At 38.9% G+C, this 22,689-nt stretch overlaps 1 protein-coding gene across 1 annotated transcript; it reads left to right on the top strand.

Annotated features, from left to right (window-relative positions):
* Positions 1-20,212: 20,212 nt before the first annotated feature.
* On the top strand, positions 20,213-22,680 carry LOC146449083 (uncharacterized). The gene has a single exon (XM_085102025.1). The coding sequence runs from the start codon at positions 20,393-20,395 to the stop codon at positions 21,647-21,649; it is 1,257 nt and encodes a 418-aa protein (XP_084958151.1). The 5' UTR covers positions 20,213-20,392; the 3' UTR covers positions 21,650-22,680.
* The last annotated feature ends 9 nt before the right edge of the window (positions 22,681-22,689 follow it).

Here is a 22,689-nt window from a genome sequence, read left to right as displayed (position 1 = left end):
AACGAGATTATAAACGAAAAATTTATGATTGAAGGCAGAAATAAAGCTTACCGGTAGTTTCGCTACACTGCAGTTCAGGCGATTCGCTACGTTTTAAAATTGACATATTCTCTAATCATTGAACTCAATTTGCTTCTTGTGCAAACACTGTGAAACGTAGAAACAGCTAAGATAATTTTTCACACGACCGGATACCGAAATAAACAATTAAATGATTCTTGGACTTCAGAGGTATTCGTTGACGTTTGGCTTTCCCTGGACAAGTCCATCAGTAAATTTTCCATGGTATCAAGAAAATGAGTGTTCCAATATGACATTAGGTCTATAATCACTATAATAATTTTGACTGGCAAACACTTCAACTCGACAGGGTTTGTTTATATTTTTCGAAGGAATGCGCCTCTCAGCGCGAGACATGCGGAAGAAGTGTAATATGCAAATCAGCTAAGAAATGGTATCTAATGTGCATGTGCACGAGGTGACTGTGTCCCTTTAATAAGAAAGGCAACGAGTAGTTTTCTAACAAACCATTTCCTCATCACACAGGTACTTCTGACTTGGAAGAGGGTTAAGTTTCCACTCAGTCAGAATGTTGATAATTTACAAGAAATAAGTTGCGGAAGGTTCACGACAGTCGATTACCGTTCATCGAGTTACCTTGACTCCGAATACGCAAAATGCTGAAGTGTCGCTTTTATGGAAATCAAAATAGCGTGAAATGGGAATTAAAATCATTGTTCATTTTTACGAACAGCTAAACACCAATAAATTCGGGCAATAAAATGCGCAAGGTACTACTTTTTCAACGCACAAGCAGAGCCCTTGTTTTGCTCATTAAACCTTTTCTTTTATGGCCGTTCTCGTTGCCCTCGCCGCCGTGTTTCGTGAGATCTCTAAATGAGCTCATCTTCGTAGGACTAGAAGCGAGCTTGCATTGAGAGAGGCGTTTTTACAGAAGACAGTTTTTTGTATTTATTCTCGTCAGAAATACGAAATTTTTGTGTCAGATACGGAGTTAAACCTCAAAGAATTTGAAGAATTGAACTGTTCAAGTTGTCAGGTATCCGAGTCGACTCATCAATCAGGTTTCAATTAAGAAGGCTCGAAAGGGTTTTTGGCTGCGAGAGTGCGTGTAGCCCACCTTAGCCAAGGTGCACGCGTCAGCTGAATGAATCAAAATTTCTATCAAACGTCATGCGCAGCGTACACCAGGCCACGGTTGATCAAACAGCGGATAACTCTCTATCCAGCGGATAAAATATATTCCGCGCTGAAGTACATTTTATCCGCTGGAGAGCAATTAGATAGAGTTATCGGCTCTTTGAAGAACTTAAGGGTCAGATATTTAAATTCGGCGTAACATCGCGTGAACCGCAAATAAAGCTGTCTACAGGAAACACTTTTTTTTTTTATCTCGAGGTCAGTTTTGCCATGATCTAATTTTATATTATGTATCAAAAGAGTCAGGAAAACTGGGTAAGGGACTGTGAACTTTAAGCTGTGGAGTATTTGAGCTGGACGTCGATTTATTTACTCCGAAGGTCATGGCAACGAATTCCTTGCTATTTAAAATTGGAATTTCAAAGAATGCTATCTGTTATTTGTGCAAAATAGACTACGATATACATGAATGTTTAGGTTTTAGAGGAGAAAAAGATGATAGGTTATCTTGCTTCTTATAAGATATCATCTCTCAGAGAATATTTGCAACAGCTGAAATATAATTTAGAAATTAAAAGACAGACTCAAAGAATAAATTTCAACAGAAGTGGTTCAAAATACTCCATGCACTTTAATTGCTCCCTGAGTAGCCAAATATTTGCCTCACTCTACGCCTTTCAGATTTCTTTAACCTTCCCCCATAAGATTGAGCTTATTGAATAGTTTGGGATTCTGGTCCCAAAATTCGTTATTTCTGGATTTCGATTTTTTTTAGTTCGTCATCGTCATGTATCGGAGAAGAATACCTAATAGCCGGTTGAAGAAGTGAAGTAAAGTCCCTCAAAAACTATTATCGAAATATATTCGTGAAGTGTGTTAAACAATAAAAATACGAACAATGTAGAAACTCACTCTTGTAATATTTTATTATTGGTTCGCTTGGGTTTATCTATTGTTCGGTGTTGGGAAGCGGTACAACATATACGTTATTTATGGGAATATTCGAATCAAAGGGATAAAAATATTAAAAAGTTCAATGGTTTGTCCTTCTATTTATGTTTTAGTATAATGCTGACCTAGCTCTGATCAAATGTTGTTTTCTCCTGGTATAGATTTGGTATAAGCAGGTGTTCTGTTTTGGATTGTTTCCCAGGAAATTGATCTTTCTACCAAATATGTTTAAATAAGTTTTTCCTCAAGAACAATACATTGTTTACAAGAGGTCAAGCCGTAATTTATTGTATCTGACCTTAAGTTAACCTTTCGCTGGCATTTGCCTGGAAATGGCCATCCTTCTTGTTTTTTATTGTTTTCTAGTAAAGGTATTCAGTGTTTCTTACCGAATCTATACCAGCCGATATCTTATTATTTAAGTTAGTGTTTACTGTATTTATTTTAATAAAAATAATCTTTAGATCTTTTCATTTGAAGGTGACTGTCAATGTCAATACTTTTTGTTCTCTAACCACGTACTGTATTTTTAATAAGGTAGCTGAAAGTTGTAAACACGTACACCTTAATTTATGGAAATAGGCGTGGACTTGTAGTACCGCCTTTCTTCTCGGAAAGTTGTTGTTTTACAACAAGAACACTGAACACTGCCTGAAACTTCATCCGAGTATGTTACAAACTAGTGATTGTGAATGTGTAGTTTTTTTATCGATGCAAATATTCACTCTAATTTTTATATTTCTCCCGTTGCTTTATTTTGGTTGGACATATCGAAGAACCTAGTGAAAATCTTGAAAGAATGGTACATTTTTCACTGTAAATAAAGGGAAGGTACTCATTTCCAATTCCAACACTGACCAATCATAAAAAGGGCTTACGTAAGCCTATGTTAGTAGTTGATGAGTTTTTGACAGTAGGTTGTCAATCATACTCCAACCAACATAAAAGCAACGCGAGAAGTTCTTCGTCAGAGAATGTTGTAGCTGAGCTTTAGAGTGAACTTGCAAAATACAAGCAGCCATTGAACCACAATTGTGTGTGTCTACTGAATTCAACTCGCTGAATTAACTGAGCTGATTCCCCTTGGTTAGACGCTAAGGCTAATCTAACAAGTGGAGCTCGTGATTGTCAGTTGAGATGCTGGGTTGTGGTTGGGGGGAGACTGGAGCAACCTAAAGCATGTAGCCAGAGAAAAACCTCGGAGCAAAGCAAAAGCAAATAACAAACTCTAACTAAATAAGATTCAAAATGGAGCCTAATCGGTCCATTTAATATGGCGAATGCCCTCACCACTGATTTTCTGCTATGTGCACGGTCAGGACAAGTTTGTTGAAAAGAAAATTACCTTTATTGGCTTTATATTTATCTTAATTATCTTAGTTTACCCTTCATGTTACAGGTATTTACACAAGAACCAGTTACAGAATTTACCACGGGATGTTTTTCATCAAAATACTAAGTTGAAACGTCTGTAAGTAGTTTGAATTCCTAAAGATTGCATCATGTAAAATGCGCTCTGAAAGAAATTTATAGTTGATGATATAATAACAATGGACTTTTATGACTAATCGCCACTAAAATGATCTCTAACAGATCTACTCCTACGATAAAAAAAAAATAATATTAAAAAAATAGCCTTTATCAGTTAAAAGTGACGTTGAAGGTTTTTGGAACAACCCAAAATGAAATCATGAGAACAATCAATAATACAAACACAACGGTGAACTTCGTTGCAACAAAGCACTTCTTCAATTGCGATACCCCAATGGACCTTCACCCTCTAGACTTTACATAGAACACCGGCTTCAATAACAGTTTGAAGTATATTATTTTATGTTCCGTTCCTATTCAATATTTTGCTTTGGAAAAAATGCAAGCAATAACATTGAGGCACTGGGTGATAAGCTGATAGAAGAAACCAGGAATTCCTGCCAATAGAAGGCGTGTTTGATATATTTCATGACCCACTGGGTTACATAAACCTGAACCAATGACACGACCTTGACAATCTATCTCTTCTACGCTATAACATAAGCAAAAGAAACAATATTCACATGGAGGACATAGGCCTGCTTCAAGTACCAGGGAAAAGTTTCATAAATATCGCATTCCTCACGAAAGCCAAAACACAAACTAAAATAACAGAGAAACCTGGGAGAGAAACAACGAGCATCTATTAATGAAAAAACCTCACCGCGCTCAATGCGGCAGAATTAAGGAAAAATCCCGGCCCCATTCAAATAGAACTCTCCCGACCTGCCGGAGTCGGTCTTAAACACGAAACGAAGATGGACATGCCAGCATTACTTAAAGAGATATCTTTAACCTTAATGCACAACAACTTAGAGACACGGAAATGACCCGCATATCCAACTAACGACACAAATAAGAAACGAATGATCGTGCGAGAGATGGAAGCAGTGTTACAGACCTGAGAAACCCTGACAACGGTGCACAGATCTAAAGCCTTCTTGGGCTGAACTGGCTTGGCTAACTTCCTCTTAGCAACTTCAGCGACTGCAATATTTGTCGGATGCTACGATGGGGACTCCAAACCTACGGTGGCTCATATCAGACACATCGATTTCTTTCGTCGCAACTTAATAACTTGCGATCGCAACTTAACAACTTGCTATCGCAACTTACTAACTTGCGATCGGAACTTTCTAACTTGCGATCGCAAGTTAACAACTTGCAATCGCAACTTTATAACTTGCGATCGCAACTTACTAACTTGTGATCGCAGCATAATAACTTGCGATCGCAACGATCGTGTCTAAAAGTACCACGAATGACAACGAGTGACCACGAGTGACCACGAGTGACCACGAGTGAGAATAACATGAAAAAAGTATACTCGGCTGGCGCCATAATGACGTCATTTTTATCAAACAGCCACTATGAACCGTTCTAACTGCAAGAATCTTTCTTCTATTTGATCTTTCATCCGCATTTCAAAATATATGTTTCATATACAGTCGAAACTGTATATAACGGCCCTGTATTAAGCGGCCAGTTTTTAAAGTCCCGATTTTTCGCGCATACAAACGCTGTATTTGTTACCTGTATTAGGCGGCGACCTGTATTAAGCGGCCGCAGCAACCCTGTAGCAGTCCTATGTTTGTCTTTCTTTTTTATTCTTACCTGTATTAAGCGACCACCCTTGAATGGAAACTAAGCCATATGCACAGTACCATGGCTAACAGGAATTGTCGTGGCAGTGCCGACAGTCAACGACTTGCTCTACAAACAAAAGTTTCAAATTCCGAGGCGCCAAACGCAAGTGTCCCACTTGTTTAAGTCGCTGTAATTCTTACCCTATTCCTTTTTTAACTTGAAGAATTTTATTATACTGATTGTGTTACTTTTAATTAGCAACATTACCGTTATAATTTTTTTCAGGTTTTCCCTATGCAACTAACTGCTTTTCTCGTCACAGGCAGTCCACCCTCTGTTTGTGTGATGTAATTACTGTTTAAAACTTCAGACTTTATATTCACGCGACACGATCAGTTGAAATTTTTATTGACCCTTTACTGAATAAAGATATTTAAAGTCGCCTTTTACCTTTTTGTTGAAATAATGTTTCAAAAAAATGTTGATTGAGTCACGCGTGACGCGTGGTGTTTTTTTACTATTCCGATCCGTAGAACCTTTTCTCTGGCGAGTTTACTGTTCAACAGTGTTGCCGGCTGAAGACCGGTACTAGAGAGAGGGGGACAAGGCAGGCAAGAACCCGTGGGTCGCTACTTCAAACCGGGATTGTCGCCAGATTTGAAAAATTATTTCCTTTATTTCAACGGCCTCCGATTACCTACATATTTCGCCATTTCGTGGCCGAGTTTGGGATTCATTCAGTAAATTTTCTCCGAGAAAAGCGGAGCTTTAGTCCTCCAGGTAGGTTTCAAACTATGATCTGTAGCAAAGTCAGCGGTCAAAGGAATTCTAAGCATGCGATCGGTTTTAAATCAGCCAATCAACGCTTCGGTTGGGTAAGTGAAGCGCAACGGTCGCGAAGTGTTGATTGATGTCAAGTTAGTAAGTTGCGATCGCAAGTTATTGTGTTGCGATCGCAAGTTAGTAAGATGCGATCGCAAGTTAGTAAGTTACGATCGCAACTTACGTACTAACATGCGATCACGAGTTGTTAAGTTGCGATCGCAATTTAGTTAGTTGGGATCCCAAGTTATTAAGTTGGGATCAGGAGTTAGTAGTAAGTTGCGACGAAAAAATCGATGTGTCCCTTATGAGCCACCGTACAAACCAGCAACCTTGTGATCCCAACGAAAACCGTAAATTAATCTCGAAGTCGACGACGGAACACCCAGCGTCTCTTAGGGAAGCAGCTTCGGTCAAATCCAAAAGATATAAGGCGACAGAACAGAGGCTGCGCGGGAAGGTGAGGAACTTCTTCTTACGACTGGACCTACAAGCACCAACGACTCCAAGCAAAAGAGTACCTACCAACAGTGTTAGGGCCAGTCGAGGAAAGAATCAAGTCCAATAGAAACGGAACTCGGGTAAACAAACCAGGGTGGAGCAGCTGTTGAGCTTCACTGTAAACTATCCGCTGACCTTGACCTCAGTTCAATTAGTAGATCTAGCAACCTAGGAAGGACGATGGAATCTCTCACAAAAGGCGCAAAATGAGCAAAACTGCTATACAGGAAAAGCCAAATAGAAGTGGAAGGCTAGGCCAAACTACAACGGTCCCCAGCACCCCCTCCCAATGTGGAAACTAATGCTTACGCTGCAACTGACGAGTTGCACCGGCGTACAAAACAAATTATTATTGGCAATCCAATCCCGAGCTAGGGCATTAACTGCTGGGCACCCTGGAGAAAAATACTTAGATTTAAATCTAGCCACATGCGAATTATAATGGGAAGAAAAATGGTCCACGGAATGCGCATGCCATTTCGTGTCTAACCAAAATGCAACGGAAAACTGCAGGATTTAAGCTATAGTTATCTCGGTCGGGAAACCTACTGAGCAAATCGGCACAGGCATTCTGGTCACGGGTAACCACTGCGGCGCTAAAGGAAAAGCGAATGAGAGGCAGAACATGTATATGTCACTGCTGCAACCTCCTGCTAATCCGGGTTGGGACTCCAACAGCAAGGATACGCGAAACCCCGATATTGTCCGGATCCACACAGACTTTCAGCCTTGGACAGCGCGACCTCTCAGCGTAAGACTGGAAAATGACGATTACTGCTTTAAGTTTGCGATAAGTGGAACTCGTGCCAATGTCAGCCAGCTCAAGCAAGCCATGCACTGGATCGTTTCCCGCGGTTGCGAGCAAACACATGGTCGCGATGGCCGGAAATGCCTTTATCGAAGTACACTGTAAACAGTCGTTGGACATAACCCGCCACCTCCTAACAAGGGATTCGTGAGCCTTTTAAAGCAATAACGAGCGGTACTGGGACCGAAAGGTAAAATATCTAACTACTCCATCAAAATCCCAGGAAAACATATTGGCTGCTGATAAGGCCTAAAAATGTCGACGGGGTGATATCCCGTAGGTCCCCCCCCCCCCCCCACCCAAAAATTAAACCAGCATTCCACGCTATAAAATAAGCAAAGGGAACAATATATTCACTTGGAGAGCATAGGCCTGCTTCAAGTACCAGGCAAAAAGCCAGAGAGTAAAACAAAGCTTAGTAACGAAGACAACTTTTCTCATCCTCGGTATCGAATGCCAACTCATCAGATATATATTCCGGCACAGTAGTCCAACTGTAGTCACTCGTTCGGCTATTTTAATAACTTTTACTCTCTTAGAGACGAGAGAAATACCTTTCGCCACAGCCTTCTTCGCTTTCTTAACGGCGTTAATATTCAGAGCCTCGTTTGCGGTTTGAAGTCCTTCCAGCACGGCCTGGGCGTGCACAAATTGCTGCTTATGTTGGCTTTGCTCCAAATCCTACATTGGTATGGGAATATTAAACGCATAGAAAGGCATTATCTTCTATACTTCATACCGAAGATAATTTGCACTTAATTTAGTAGACCAGAATTTTTTCGCCTTCTTCCGTCTCCCTGATTCCGCCAGTACCAGTAGCCCAATAGGTTTGTCACGTGAAAATACATACCTCTTACTAACCGAGTTAGAGGTCCGTAACTTACAGTAGGGACCGAGAAAACGATGTTAGCGGATATATATATATATTATATTGGGCGCGCGGGAAAGGAACAACTTTCAAATTTAGCGGACCGTACAGTGAAATATGGCCCGCAGATTTGACCAATCACACCGCGCCTACTAAGTGAGAGATATAATAAAATTTCGATGCCTCGACGACAACAAGTTACGGATTATTTTGTCTACGAATTTTTTTTTAATTTAATCTTTGTTTGGTATAGTTGTGTCTTGTTCGATTATTTGATTTTTTGGTCGTTTGAGACTTTCCCTTTTGCGTTTTAACGAAAAGCTGCGTTTCTTACGTTAAATAGGCCTTCGGGCGTAACTTTTTGTTTATTCTTTCTTACCTCACCTTTCAACAACATTGAAACACAAATAACGATTACGTTTTTACTGAAGTTTATCAAAATTACGGTGATCACTAACAGACTTTGAGAATAAAAACCAACAACATGTATGAACATCCACCAATCAAAGTCAACGGACGGGAACTTTTGACCCCATTAGGCTCAATTTCCTTCTTTACTCAAAGACGGTCGCTGCTATGATTGACAGCAGTGCAAAATCTAACCTTTGGTGGAATCTTCAACTTTCACAGTTCACATGCGTAGAGGCGTAGTAACCCTATCTTTGATATGTTTGTTGGTAGGGATTTGTATGAGAATCAGTTGCAGCATTTGCCACCAGCAATATTTAGTCAAAATATCCATTTGGAATGGCTGTAAGTAGGATTTCATTTGTCCGCAATAAGTGTGGGTTACTTTTACTTTCGTGTACAACATTAGAGAGAAGAGTAAGTCTTAATCAAGGAAAATAAAAAAAATGTTATAGTGCTAAAAATGTTTGAGATGTAACGTCATAATTATCTCACCTTTTCTAACAGTGTATCTTCTACAAGAGAACCCAGCAATCTATGAATTGGAATAAACGTTTAATAAGGTTTAACACTCGTAGCAGAACGATACCAGGAGGCAATTACAACAACCAAGTCACCTTAAACTGCTAGGAATGCGGAACTGTTGCAACAAGAACGTTCTTACAAGATTACTTTAAGGTGACTCGACCCAGTTATGTTTTGGCGGTACCATCCTACTTTGAAGCTCTCCGGTATCCCCACCTTTGCTTTTATCGTACGTCTAACACATAGAATGGATAACACATAGATCAATCTACACTATAGCAAAAAAAAGGTTGGCGATCGGAGTAAATGTCACATGGTTATAGTTCCACGCTCCTTTGAGGTCTGAGTCGAAATTCTAATGTTGCCTGCTTTTTTTTCGTGAAAATCTCTCGGCTACACATATTAGTGCCTTGCGCTAAACAGTTCCACCGAAATCGCAATGACCCAATTCGAGAAATTCAGCGCTTTCCAAATTTAGCTGGTGTCGCAGATAGCAATTCTTCCAAACTCATCAGTGTTTGTGAGATTTTTGGTCTTAGTCAACTGATTACGGAGCCAACTAGAGTAACAGCTCTATCTCAGTCCCTAATTGACCTATGCATAACTAATACCCCAGACAAAATAGTTACATCAGGAGTTATGCCTTTAGGTATTAGCGACCACTCCCTTGTCTATCTAATTCGCAAAACACATTATACCATCCCTGGGTGTAATAAGATTATTAGTACTCGGAGTTTTAAAAATTTCAATCAGGAGGAGTTCCTAGCGGACCTTGAATTCATTCAATGGGATGACATTAGTCTATTCCCTCACCCCAACGAAATGAGGGAATTTTGGAAGAATCGGCAAAGCTGCAAAGTTTAGTCACCGGCTAAAATAATTAAATAATATTAATAATAATAATAATAATAATAATAATAATAATAATAATAGATAAGTGTTTCTATAATAACAGTAAAATCTTTGTTACAAAACCCTAATTAAAGTCCTATTTACAATCAACCTGCTGTTACAAAAAATCCAATTAACTCATCAAAACACTATTCATTTACAAATTCTAAAAAATAGAAGTAACTTAACCTTACATAAAAGAAGAGGAAATAGATATAATAATAATAATAATAATAATAATAATAATAATGATAACGATAACGATAACGATACCGATAACGATAACGATAGTGAAAATGATAATGATAATGATAATGATAATGATAATGATAATGATAATGATAATGATAATGATAATGATAATGATAATGATAATAACAATAATAATAATAATAATAATAATATTAATAATAATAATAATAATAGTAAAAAGACAAATCTAAAGAGTAAATAAAGACTGACAGCATGGGTCTAAGCTCGTTTTGCATTCATTTGTGGGTTCGTCTAACGGGAAACCTTAAACGTGCGCCTTAAGTCAATGTTGCAAGCGGGCTGTTTTCGATGACCGATAAACCTAATTTTATCATGTGAGATCACGATTGTCGGTTTGCAAACGATCGCAATCACGGAAGGTAAAGTTCCCACTGCAGTTTTGGAGGCTGATTTTGTGATCGATCTGCGATTATCTCACCCAGCTGTCAAGGTCCTGTCTTCCTCCCTAGGGGAAGGATCCTCCTTTCTTCTGGTCACGTGTCACCCAAAATCTGGGGCTTAAGAAAATTTTCGTCAGGGAGGGTAGGGATAGTAAAGTATGTAAATGCCACTGAAAAGAAACGCAACGAGTAGATTTCTAACGAATCATTCGCTCATCATACAGGCACTTTTGACTTGGAAGAGGGTAAAATTTCCACTCAGTTACAATGTTGATAATTCAAAAGAAACACGTTGATCTAATACTCTTATTTCGCTGGAACGCCAGCGGGAAGATCCTGATGACCGTCCATCGAGTTAAAACTCAAATATGCACAATGCTGGGGTATCGCTTATATGGAAATCAAAATGGCATGAAATGGGAACGACGATCATTGTTAATTTTTCCGAACAGCTAAACACCAAGAAATTTGGGAAATAAAATGCACAAGGTACTAATTTTTCAACGCACAAGCAGAGCCATTTTTTTGCTCATTTCACTTTTTGTTTTATGGTCGTTCTCGTTGCCCGTCGCGGCCGTGTTTTCGTGAGATCCCTAAATGATCTCGCCTTCAAAGGACTAAAAACGAGCTTGGTTGAGAGAGGCGTTTTTACAGAAGACAGTTTTTTGAATATATTCTTGTCAGAAATACGAAAGATTTGTGTCAGATACGGAATTACACCTCACAGAAGTTTAAGAATTGAACTGTTGAAGTTGTCAGGTATCCGAGTTGAAAACAAAGCCCCACAGAAAGCCTTTTCGTATACTAGCTCCAGCTTTTCACTGAGGAACGGCTTAGAAGCGAACAAAATCTGAAATTAAAATGAAGAAGAGCATTTCCATACCTTTTCGTCGGCCATCGTGAGATCTTACATGCTTTTGAATGCAAATCTGCGGTTAGCGGCTTTCCACAAACTTTCCCGTGTGGGGACGCCCTGAGTTAATTTTTAGCGCATGAAATGGAAACGCTCAGCGAGAGCAAATGAATTTTAGCGATAGCGAATGAGTTTTAGCAACAGCGAATGAAATTTAGCGACAGCGAATGAAATTTAGCGATAGCGAATGAGTTTTAGCAACAGCGAATGTAATTTAGCGATAGCGAATGAGTTTTAGCAACAGCGAATGAAATTTAGCGATAGCGAATGAACAATTTAGCGACAGCGAATGTAATTTAGCGATAGCGAATGAGTTTTAGCAACAGCGAATGAAATTTAGCGATAGCGAATGAACAATTTAGCGACAGCGAATGTAATTTAGCGACAGCGAATACAACTTAGCGAATATTGAAACATTTGGACGACCATACACGCTAGCTAAGGTGCACGCGTCAGCTGAGTGAATCAAAATTTCTACCAAAGTCGTGCACAGCATATACACCAGGCCGCGGTTGATCAAACGGCGGATAACTTTCTATCCAGCGGATAAAATGTATTCGTTGGAGTACATTTTATCCGCTGGAGAGTAATTTATACATCCGCTCTTTGAAGAACTTAAGGATCAGATGTTTAAATGCGGCGTAACATCGCGCGAACCGCAAACAAAGCCGTCTGCAGGAAACACCGATTCTTTTTTTTATCTCGAAATTTTTTTCCATGATTTATTTTTATATTTTGTATCAAAAGAGTCAGGACAAATGGGTAAGGTTCTATGAACATTATGCTGTGGAGGACTTGAGCTCGTCGTCGATTTATTTACTCCGAAGGTCATGGCAACGAATTTCTTGCCATTTAAAATTGGAATTTCTAAGAATGCTATCTGTTATTTGTGCAAAATTGATACGATATACATGAATGTTTAGGTTTTAGAGGAGAAAAAGATGATAGTTTATCTTGCTTCTTGTAAGATATTATATCTACTGTTCTAAATTGAAAAACACCTCCCCATCTATCAGAGATTAGTATAAATCTACTAGCTTTCTATAACGAATGCTGTTCTCTTATTGGCTACGCTACTCACCATCTATTCTCTTTTAGTATAAATCTACTAGTGTTCTATCACGAATGCCGTTCTCTGATTGGCTACGCTACTCGCTATCTATTCTGTGATAGATAGCGAGTAGCGATTTTCAACAAAATGGCGGCCGCTTCTTCGCGTTTTCGAAGTGTCTGCGATGACGAAATAGATAATTTACTTGTTTAGTTTTGAACAACTAGTAGATTTATGCTAAAACAATTAGATTATTCGCTCTCGATTTCTATGCGTGATAGTTGGTTCGGGCTTCGCCCTCATCAACTATCACGCGATAGAAATCTCGAGCTCATAATCTAATTGTTAAGTAGATAGTGAGTAGAGTGAGTAGCCTAACAGCGTGCAGTTGTCAACAAAATGGCCACGGCTTCGTCGCGTTTTCCAATAACGAATTATTTCGAAGTGTCTGCGAAGAGGATTTTCGGGGAATTACTTGTCGAGCCGATTTCAGAGAAGACAAAAATTGCAACGAAATATTGAATGATGATTTTTCACGGTGAGAAAAGGAGTCGAAACAAGAGTTAAATGAATTTTTTCTTCATTTACACTTTTAAAAGTCGGCAATTTTATAATTTTGAAAACATTCAAAGTTGCGTTTCACTGACACATTTTTTTAAAAAACTTGGCTTCCAAAGGGCACTTTTACGTCGGTGTATCTTTGGTTGTCATTAACAATAACAAGAACTCGGATACTCGTTTCGGTTTCGAGAGAATGAACGGTTTTTATTTACCATAAAATCTTGAATGAAATGCAAGGGCGCGAACACAAACGCCAATGCAATTCGACCTATTTATTTCATTACGGTATTCAGTAAAAACGTGAACCTGTCTTGTTAAGTTTTGAACGACTAGTAGATTGATACTAAAACAATTAGATTATTCGCTCTCAATTTCAATGCGTGATAGTTGATGAGGGCGAAACACGCGATAGAAATCTCGAGCTCATAATCTAATTGTTAAATATGTGCAACAGTTGAAATATAATTTAAAATTGAAAAAGTTTCTATTGAGATTCAAAGAATAAATTTCAATAGAAGTGGCACAAAATACTCCATGCACTTTAGCTACTCCCTGAGTAGCCGAATTTTTGCCCACTCTGCGCCTTTCAGATTTTTTTTAATCTACCCCCCATACGATTGGGCTTATGGAATGTTTAATTGGGGTCGTGGTCCCCAACCTGGGATCAGATTCCCCCGCCCCTCCCCTCCCTTGTCTTCCTTCTTGCCTTAAAAGGCTCTATAGGCTGGAATATCAGTGTCCAATCAGAGACAGCCCAGGCTCAGTATCCCATAAAAGGAACCTCGTATTGATTTTTATATTTAATGTGAAAAAATTCACTTCAGTTCTCAAAATGCTAGCATCCGGCCATACATGTGGAAATAAACTTTGCACTGTCGTCGCCCTTCCCATGCATTCAGCTTCAATTTTCAGCTGAAGCGGACAAGTGCCCCATTTCGGCTTTGCCGTAATTTTTTGGGGATTTGCGAAATCAAATCTCACCAGTACCGTCCAAAAATCACTGAATAAAACGAACGATTTTTCTCATTCACCCGAAATTCGAGGTTTGAAAACCGTTTTAACTAACTTTTTCGCATGCCATTGAATTTGCGATAATTTCGGCTTATAAGAGATTTGAAATACGATTAATTTGAATATCTACTTATCAGTTATAATTTCAGAAAGACATCTTAGCAGCCGACTGCAAAAAAAAAAAACCCAACTGCACGTATTTCGTTTCATCAAGTGATACAATGAACAAACGTCTTACCAGATTAGCGTACTGGGAACAAGAAAACAACAATGTTATGGCGCAAGAAATAAAGTGCAGAATGAAATCGCAATGCAATTAAATGGAATCATCTTGAGAGATATGAAGGCCACAATATATCATTTTCCTTAGATGTTGCGCAGAGGACACGTATATGATTTTATTAAAAGTTTAAATTGTTTCCGTGTCTGAAGAATAGTCCCCAAATGATTGAAATTGGTCAAACTATTTATTGCTAGCCCATTAACAATCACAAAGTAGAACTGTGTTGCTATGTCACGATGGACACGACAATGGTATGAAACTCTATCGTATTAAAGATCACTGAAATTGGTCAGTTTCCCAATTTTCAATTCTTCCATAATGCTTCAGCGTCTTTCTTTTTAATTAAAGTACACCTTACTACCCACTTTTATCAATAAAATAAGTTTACTTACTTGAATCTACGTTTTTCGTTCCTCGGCGAAGTTTCGAAAATTTGCCCCATAAATGGCGGCTGAGGTTAAGCGGCTATTGTGACGTCTTCTCTTAAAGGGGAAGTATCTTGGGGTTTTTCACCTCTTTTGTTGAAAATGGTGAAATAAGACCTTCACTTTGCTACAAGATAATTCTAGAACAACGAGAGGATAGAAATCAACTCAATTCTTGACAGAAAGAACTCGTACGCTGTTCTAGCGCCTTTTGGAAACAAATATACGAAAACTTGAAAAACATTAGCCTAACATTTTTCAAGTTTCAATCCATTCCGGCCAACTCTGTCTCTGGCCAGAGGCACTAAGCGGCAGTTTTGCACTGGGGTGATAATTTATAACAAAACTAGACAAACAGTTTTTTGTTTCTGTAATTGTCAGACAAACATTTTTGGGTTTTGAAAGGACATCAAATTTTCGTGATACTTCCCCTAATTCCTTTGAAAGAAGGGCACGCGTAAAATGATTTTGGAAGGTCTAGGCCATAATACTCTTACCATCATGTTTGTGGCTTCTCGTCTCGCCTTTTGTACATTTTTAAGATCTGCATGATAGTAAGCCCTGTGCTAAACCGTCGCATGTGTTTCTGTGATGCGAGTTCAGTGGGTCTGTTTATGTGATCTCTTGTTGATTCTTTTAAGCTGCTGTGGTTCTAATGCTGTATGAGGCATTGTAACTGGGTTTAACTGGGGTCGTTGCAGGAATTTGTGTCAGTGACATTTATGTAATGATAGGATCTGGAGCATCGTTTGGACCGAAACGTTTTTGTACTGCCACGCCTGATCATTTGTTCTGTTGCAAGATGTTTCTTATTATGGCCATGAGTTTTTTTGGACGATCCTTTTTTTCTTTCTTTAACGGCTGAAACTTCAGTATAAAGTTATATTACTAGCTTGCAGTGTTGTTTCAGGGGAGCCAAACAAATTCCTTTCGTTTGTTTAGACCAGTTTGTTGACAGTATTGAATTTGCAGGATCATAATTTCGATTCTCCTTGGATCGCATCAGTTGAAAGGGAAAAATTAAGTTGTGAGTTTATCTGTAGACAACGTCAGGTTTCTTCCCAGAATGCAACTGAAGTATTGTTTATTTTTTGTTTTCTATTTATCTTTACCATGCAGACACTATAGTTTGAAATGTTTTTGCTATTTATTCATTTTAAAACTACATAACTTTTATTTTGTTTGTATATTTTGTTTGCCATAGATCAGGAAAGCGCAATATTTATGATTTAGTGATTTCGAGTTATTTTTTGTTTATTGTTGTCATGTATCGGAGAAGAAGGCCTAATAGCCGTTTGAAGCAATCGAAACACATTCGCGCAGTGAAGCTCGTGATTTTCATTATATTATATTGTGAATGCCCTCACCACTGACTTTTCTGTTATGTGCACGGTATGGACAAGTCTTTTGAAAACAAAATTACATTTATTGGCTTTATATTTATCTTAATTATCTTAGTTTACCTTTCATGTTGCAGGTATCTAGAAAAGAACCAGTTACAGAATTTACCACAGGATGTTTTTCATCAAAATACTAAGTTGATACATCTGTAAGTAGTTTGAATTCCCAAATATTACATCATATATAAAATGCGCTCTGAAAGAAATTTATAGTTGATAATATGGTAATAATGGACTTTTACGACTTATCGCCACTAAAATGATCTCTAACAGATCTACTCATGAAACGTTTAAAACCTGTTGATCGTCCCAACGTCGTTTTTACATTTTCTCTTGACAGAGATCTAAGACATTTTATCTTCCACATGAATCCATACACTGACAGCTGCAAAATAAAGCTATACATAGTTTGAGGGGTTTGTGTGTATATACGATAATAAAATGATATTTAAAAAAAAAAAGCCTTTATTAATTAAAAGTGACGTTGAGGGTTTTTGAAACAAACCAAAATGAATTCAGGAGAACAATCAATAATATCAACACAACGGTGAACTTTGTTGTAACAGAGCGCTTCTTCTCTTGCGATATCCCAATGGACCTTCACCCTCTAGACTTCACATAGAACACCTGTTTCAGTAACGGTTTAAAGTAAATTTATTTTCTGTTCCTATTCAATATTTCGCTTTGAAAAAAAAAATGCAAGCAATAACATTGACGCACTGGGTGATAAGCTGATAAAAGAAACCAGTCATTACTGCCAATGGAAGGCATGTTTGAAAATTTTCATGACCCATTGGGTTAGAGCAACTATGAAACCAATGGCATGACCCTGATAATATATCTCTTCTACGCTCTAACATAAGCAAAAGAAACAATATTAACGTGGTGAACATAGGCCTGCTCCAAGTACCAAGAAAAACTTTCATAAATATCGCATTCCTGACGAAAGCTAAAACACAAACGAAATCATAATCTACCCATTAATTTTCGCGCGATTTTATTGGCTACTTTACATCACGTGGTGCAAAATCACAGGACGATTATCACGCAATAACCCCCATCTGCGTCGATATTTGTCCTCCGATTATTTCCGTGCATAAGAAACAAAGCCAGCGCAAAAAAAGCTAGCTCAAGAGTTTCACCTTTTTACTTAATATTTTACATGGAAGAAAAGCAAACTCGTTTTGTAGAATCCAGTAATAGTGGCATTAAAAAGTTGGTCGCATTAATGCAGTCCCGAAAAGTACAAAAAAGTCAACAAAATATGCTTTTAACGCCTTTAAAGGTGAAGAAAGTTACGAGTACACTTTCAGATTTAGTCCTACGCTAAACTGAGTCATTTTAAAAAATAGAGAATTAATAAACTGTGTTTACTAACTATAAAATAAACCAACTGTTCTCGTCCAACTTTAGCATGGAGGAAAGAAAGAAAAATCCCAACCGCAGTTGAAAACATGGAGACAGCAGAACTGTCAACCATGTTGAGACGTTTTTACGTAGAAGCCAGAAACGTGGAAGAAAAACCATAAAGCCGCAACACTATGACATTCGTTCCGGTCTGGACAGATTTTTATCTGGTTCCCCTCAAAGAAAACCGTTTCCTATTATTCGGGATTAAGTATTCAAACCAGCAAACGAAGCTCTAGATGCATCTAGATGTCATCCGTTTTATATGGGCTGGTCGTTTGGGGCGGCTGTCCAAATACAGACCTTCTACAATCTTTGGAATTACTTCACCAAAGAGCAGCCAGAATAATCATTATCACTTACTTCACGATACGCCTACTGATGAAGTATACCGACACTCGAATTGGAACACTTTAACCTTTTATTATAAAATTCGATTAATTAAATTATTCCATAGCGTGTTTATAGGTGAAGCACCTGCGGACCTTTCGTACTTGACAAATAAACCTCTCACTGCATACAACTTTAGAAGAAGTCAGTGATAACGTAATCGTGCCCCGTTTTAATTCAAAGTTTCTCAAAAACCCTATAAGCTATAGAGGCGCTATCCTTTGGAACGCTATCTCGACTCGCCAGTTTGCTGATTTTTATCATAAAATGAAGAAGGACTTTTATTTTAAGGAACTTAATTTTAGTGCACAGTCGGCCCAGGCGCTGCTTGGAAATATTCATGATTGCCTTGAGTAATTCTTCCTGAAAAATTTTCCAAGTCTGCATGAAGCTCCCGAGTTGAATTCCTTTTTTATGCACTTTTTTGAATCTGACTGTAAATTTTGAATCATGTGCATCGCGTATCGTTCTAAACATCTGCCTCTGCCAGTCTGTTGTCCGCTAAACATTATTTACATGTGAATACGCGAACTCGTTTGAACATTTCTCTTTCTTAGAAACTGATTGAATATTCTCAGTTTTTTACCTGTTACCATGGTAGTTGTGCTCTGTAAGTAATGTTATCACCATTTTAATATAGTTTCACACTGTAATTATTTTCACACGACCTCACAAGCTCTGATCTTTAAATCCTATAGAGTTTAAATAAAGGATATAATGATATACATTCCCCAAAAGTGATGATCCCTTTATTTTGTACCTAAATTAACTTAGATTTTAGTCATTCGTTGTATTAACCTCGAAAGTGGACCGCTTTTGTGATTCAGAGTCGAAAAAAATAATTTTGGTTGATGCGACACGAGATCCAACCTTGTTTTTAAAGCGCGAGTGTTCCGCGCATTTTTGTTTTTAGTCCCTTTAGCTGCAAAGAGACCTCAAACACTTTGCATGAAATGGAACTGTTTAGGTGTTAAAGTGAACAAATTGGTCAACAATAGGAACGCGATGTTCCTGTTGTTGTAATTAGGAACTATTTGTTCCTATTCGATGTGTTCCTTTCTACTTGATTTGTTCCCTTAAGAAGTGAAAGGGAACTCAAGTTCCGAATTAATTTCTGCGATCAGGAAATTAGGACCAAGTGTTCCTAGTTCCCTTTACTAAAAGAGAACGGGAGTTCCGATAACTTTATTTTTTGGTCCTTTTTTGCAAAAATAAGTTCCGATCTATCCTGCAAAGGAACTTATCACTCCATCATTATTCCTATTAATTGAAAGTTCCTTTCTTACTAAATAGGAACTTTTGTTCCAGATTTGAAAAGTAATTAGGTATAGCATAACTGAGGGTCAGTGAATGCACAAATTAGTTTTTATAGATAAAGTCACAGGATGAATAAGTTAGGGGAGGGGTCGGGATGATTGGTGTCGGACAATTGATGGTGCAAACGCGCAATGTATTATTAACGTGCCAACCATTTTTTTTTTATTTATAAACAAAAATCAGGTTCAGCCTGCTTGTCTGTTTATTGGGACATGCACAAGCTTGTCGTGTGCAAGCATGAACTTGCCAGGACTTGTCCAATTGTCTCGAGTCTAACCAAAAGAACACGTTCGGGCAAATATCTTGCATAGACGATTGTGATTGGCTAGTCAAATTGATTGGTCTCGAGAGAGCAAAGCTGTATACTGAAGATAAGCCCGTTGGAGTTTACGCGCATTTGCAGTCTTAGCTTTGACGAAAAATGAGCAAGAGCCAAGAGTTAGTCAACTGGTCAAAATTGCCAAATGCTTTGCCCAAGCCGAAGAGACTTCACTTAGAAGAAGATGAAACAGACGGCCTTTTCTACTGCCCAGTTCAAAATTGTAGTCACGATGGATTCGCAACCCAGCGAGGATGCAGAAAACATGTAAAGAAAAAGCATGCATGGTTCTATTTTTTCGATGAAGCCCGACACCAAAGATGCCAAGGAGATCGAGTCGACTGTCTCTGTTAAACAAGAGCCCCGTGAAAACATTTTGCGCACATCAAAAGACATTCCATCTTTTGATAATTCTAGCGTAATTGCCAAGCAACTCTACGCCTGGCTAAGTGGTACTGGAGGAGGATGCAAAAGCGAGCGTCAATCCAAGCAAATAGTCAGCAGGTGTTTAAAGTTTTTGAAGTTTTGCTGCGAAGACGACGAAGAGCTCACATTTGACATAATCGACTTTGGTTTGTGCTCACCGAATCTCCTTTTCAAATTTGTTGACATGCTGCAGGACGAATGGAAGCTTGGTCACGCAGGACGACTGGGTTACATCGACGCAATTGGGGAAATGGTGGACTTCAGAAAAGTAAACGGCGCGTCGAAATCGGTGATAAGCAGTCTTTGTACCACAGAGATCTACTTGAAAAAGGTGCGTCGAACAGTTTCAAAAATGATGCGCATTCAATGGAACGGCGAACTCGACATAGACACGTTAGAGGCTAAGGGGCATTGGGCATCGTTAGAACAACTCTTGGAAGCGGTCGGGCGTTACTTGCCGCGCTACGAAAACGTGCTTAAAACGTGTAAAGAAAAACCGCGCGCGGTGTCGCCTTTGGATTTATCGTTTGCCACTAAATTTCTCGCCCTGTATTTGTTTATCAAGGTGAAAGGCTCCCGGCCAATGACCTATCAGTATTTGACTCTGGAGATGGTAAACAATGCCAAGACCAACGGTGGATATATCGACCAGAAAATGTTCAAAACCGCGGGAAAATACGGCTTCGACTCGCTGTTTCTTAGGGACACGAGCATGCAAGTGCTTGAAGGTTTCATCAACCACGTTCGTCCTCTTCTAAAGCCCCCATGCGATTATGTTTTTGTAACAAGAAATGGAAGGCAGCACAGCAAACTCGGAGAATCAATGAGCAAATTGGTTTTTGACGCAACAGGCAAGTACGTTCACTCCACGCGCTATCGGCTAATAGTAGAGACCGCCAGCTCGTTAAAACTGGGCAGTTCTGCGCAAAACGCAATCTCCGAAGATCAGAAACACACTTCTGTAGTTGCTAGGGTACACTACCAAAAGCAAAGATCTCGCGACGTCGCAACGAAGGCGCACGCGTTTCTCGAGGAACTGCAAGGCGACAAGGGCACGGAACTTGACAAAGATGTTCGCGCGCGTCTCTCTGACAAATCTACATCTTCGCAAGAACATGACGAAATATCAGACGGCTCTAATTCTACCGACGAAGTGGAAACAGTTCAAAAAGCCCCACCCCCTGATCGCCAAGCCGACAAACCACTAGAGAAAACCTGTGAGAGTGCCGTAAAAGTTAAAGGAAAGAGCTCTTCGAGGAGAACAAGTTTACTGTTCACGGAGGAGGAGGACAAGTATCTTAAAGCCGGGATCAAAAGGTATGGTTTTGGACAATGGAAAGCTATCCTTAGAGACGTCGATTTTCATTTTCAAAAGGGAAGAACAGCCAACTCGTTGCTATGTCGAGCGACGCGGCGATTCTATAAATATTCAAAAAAGTAAATGGTCCAATCAAAGCAATTTGCTGCTTTAAATAACGAGCAACTCTAGCATTCGATCTCTTTTGCTCCTGGACGCCGACGCGCTAGCATGGACAGCCTTGTCGATAAGCACCCCGAACTAACTTTACGAGATATCAAGTTGGCAGGCGAGTTTTTGCAAGGGATGTGTGCCGCCAATTTCCCCGAAAGTACTGCTTTGTTGGCGGAAAGTCTTCTATGGCGTCACCTGAACAGTTCCAAGGACAGGAAAAAGTCATCTCTAAGACGACTTATATTGGCGTGTCTGTTTCTTGCGATCAAATTGGAGGACAACGACTTTGCCAGAAATGATTTGTTTATGGACATGGTATGCACGCCAGTGAAAAGGGAGGACATTATAGAAGAAGAGCTCAAGGTGCTAGAATCCGTCAATTGGAGACCCTTGTTAAATCTCGACATGGTTTGACTTTGACTCTTCCGTTGTTGGCGCTTCAAACATATGACACACAAGTGAAAAAACGATAAATAGATAATTTCATTTATTGTCATTAGGAAAATTATTACGGTGTACGCTTAATTATTATCAATTACAATTTGGGAGTGACACGTCAATTGACATTATTCGGTTGCCATGGTAACAATCAACAACAGAATATTATTATATTATTGTACAGAATATTTGTAATCTATTTATTGTACACACATTCGAAGTCTTGAACGCTACTTATGCCTTTAGTCAACACTTTGCTCGCCGTTTTGGAAAGGAAGAGAAATGTTGAAATTGATGTAAGGAATCGAAATAGCTTACTTTATTTCTTGTGTTTTTCTTCCTTCCTTAGCCCCGAGCTTTTAGGCACACAGTAAATATTTCCAATGCTCATTTTATTTCGCTCAAACAGCTATCATAACAGAACTGTATTTATATCCATGGTGACGGGTTAAGCCCTACTTTACACAGATAGCATATTTCATTTTATATAGTAACAAAAGGTGTCCACACACACACTTGTGATTTCCAATAATATTCTATTTATTCTTGTAATGCAACGTGAACTCAATACA

The sequence above is a fragment of the Pavona decussata genome, unplaced genomic scaffold, assembly GCF_977016875.1.
Source record: "Pavona decussata unplaced genomic scaffold, jaPavDecu1.1 SCAFFOLD_656, whole genome shotgun sequence".
Lineage (NCBI taxonomy): Eukaryota > Metazoa > Cnidaria > Anthozoa > Scleractinia > Agariciidae > Pavona > Pavona decussata.
Note: the sequence above shows the minus strand (reverse complement) of the source record. Positions and strands in the feature narration are given on the sequence as shown.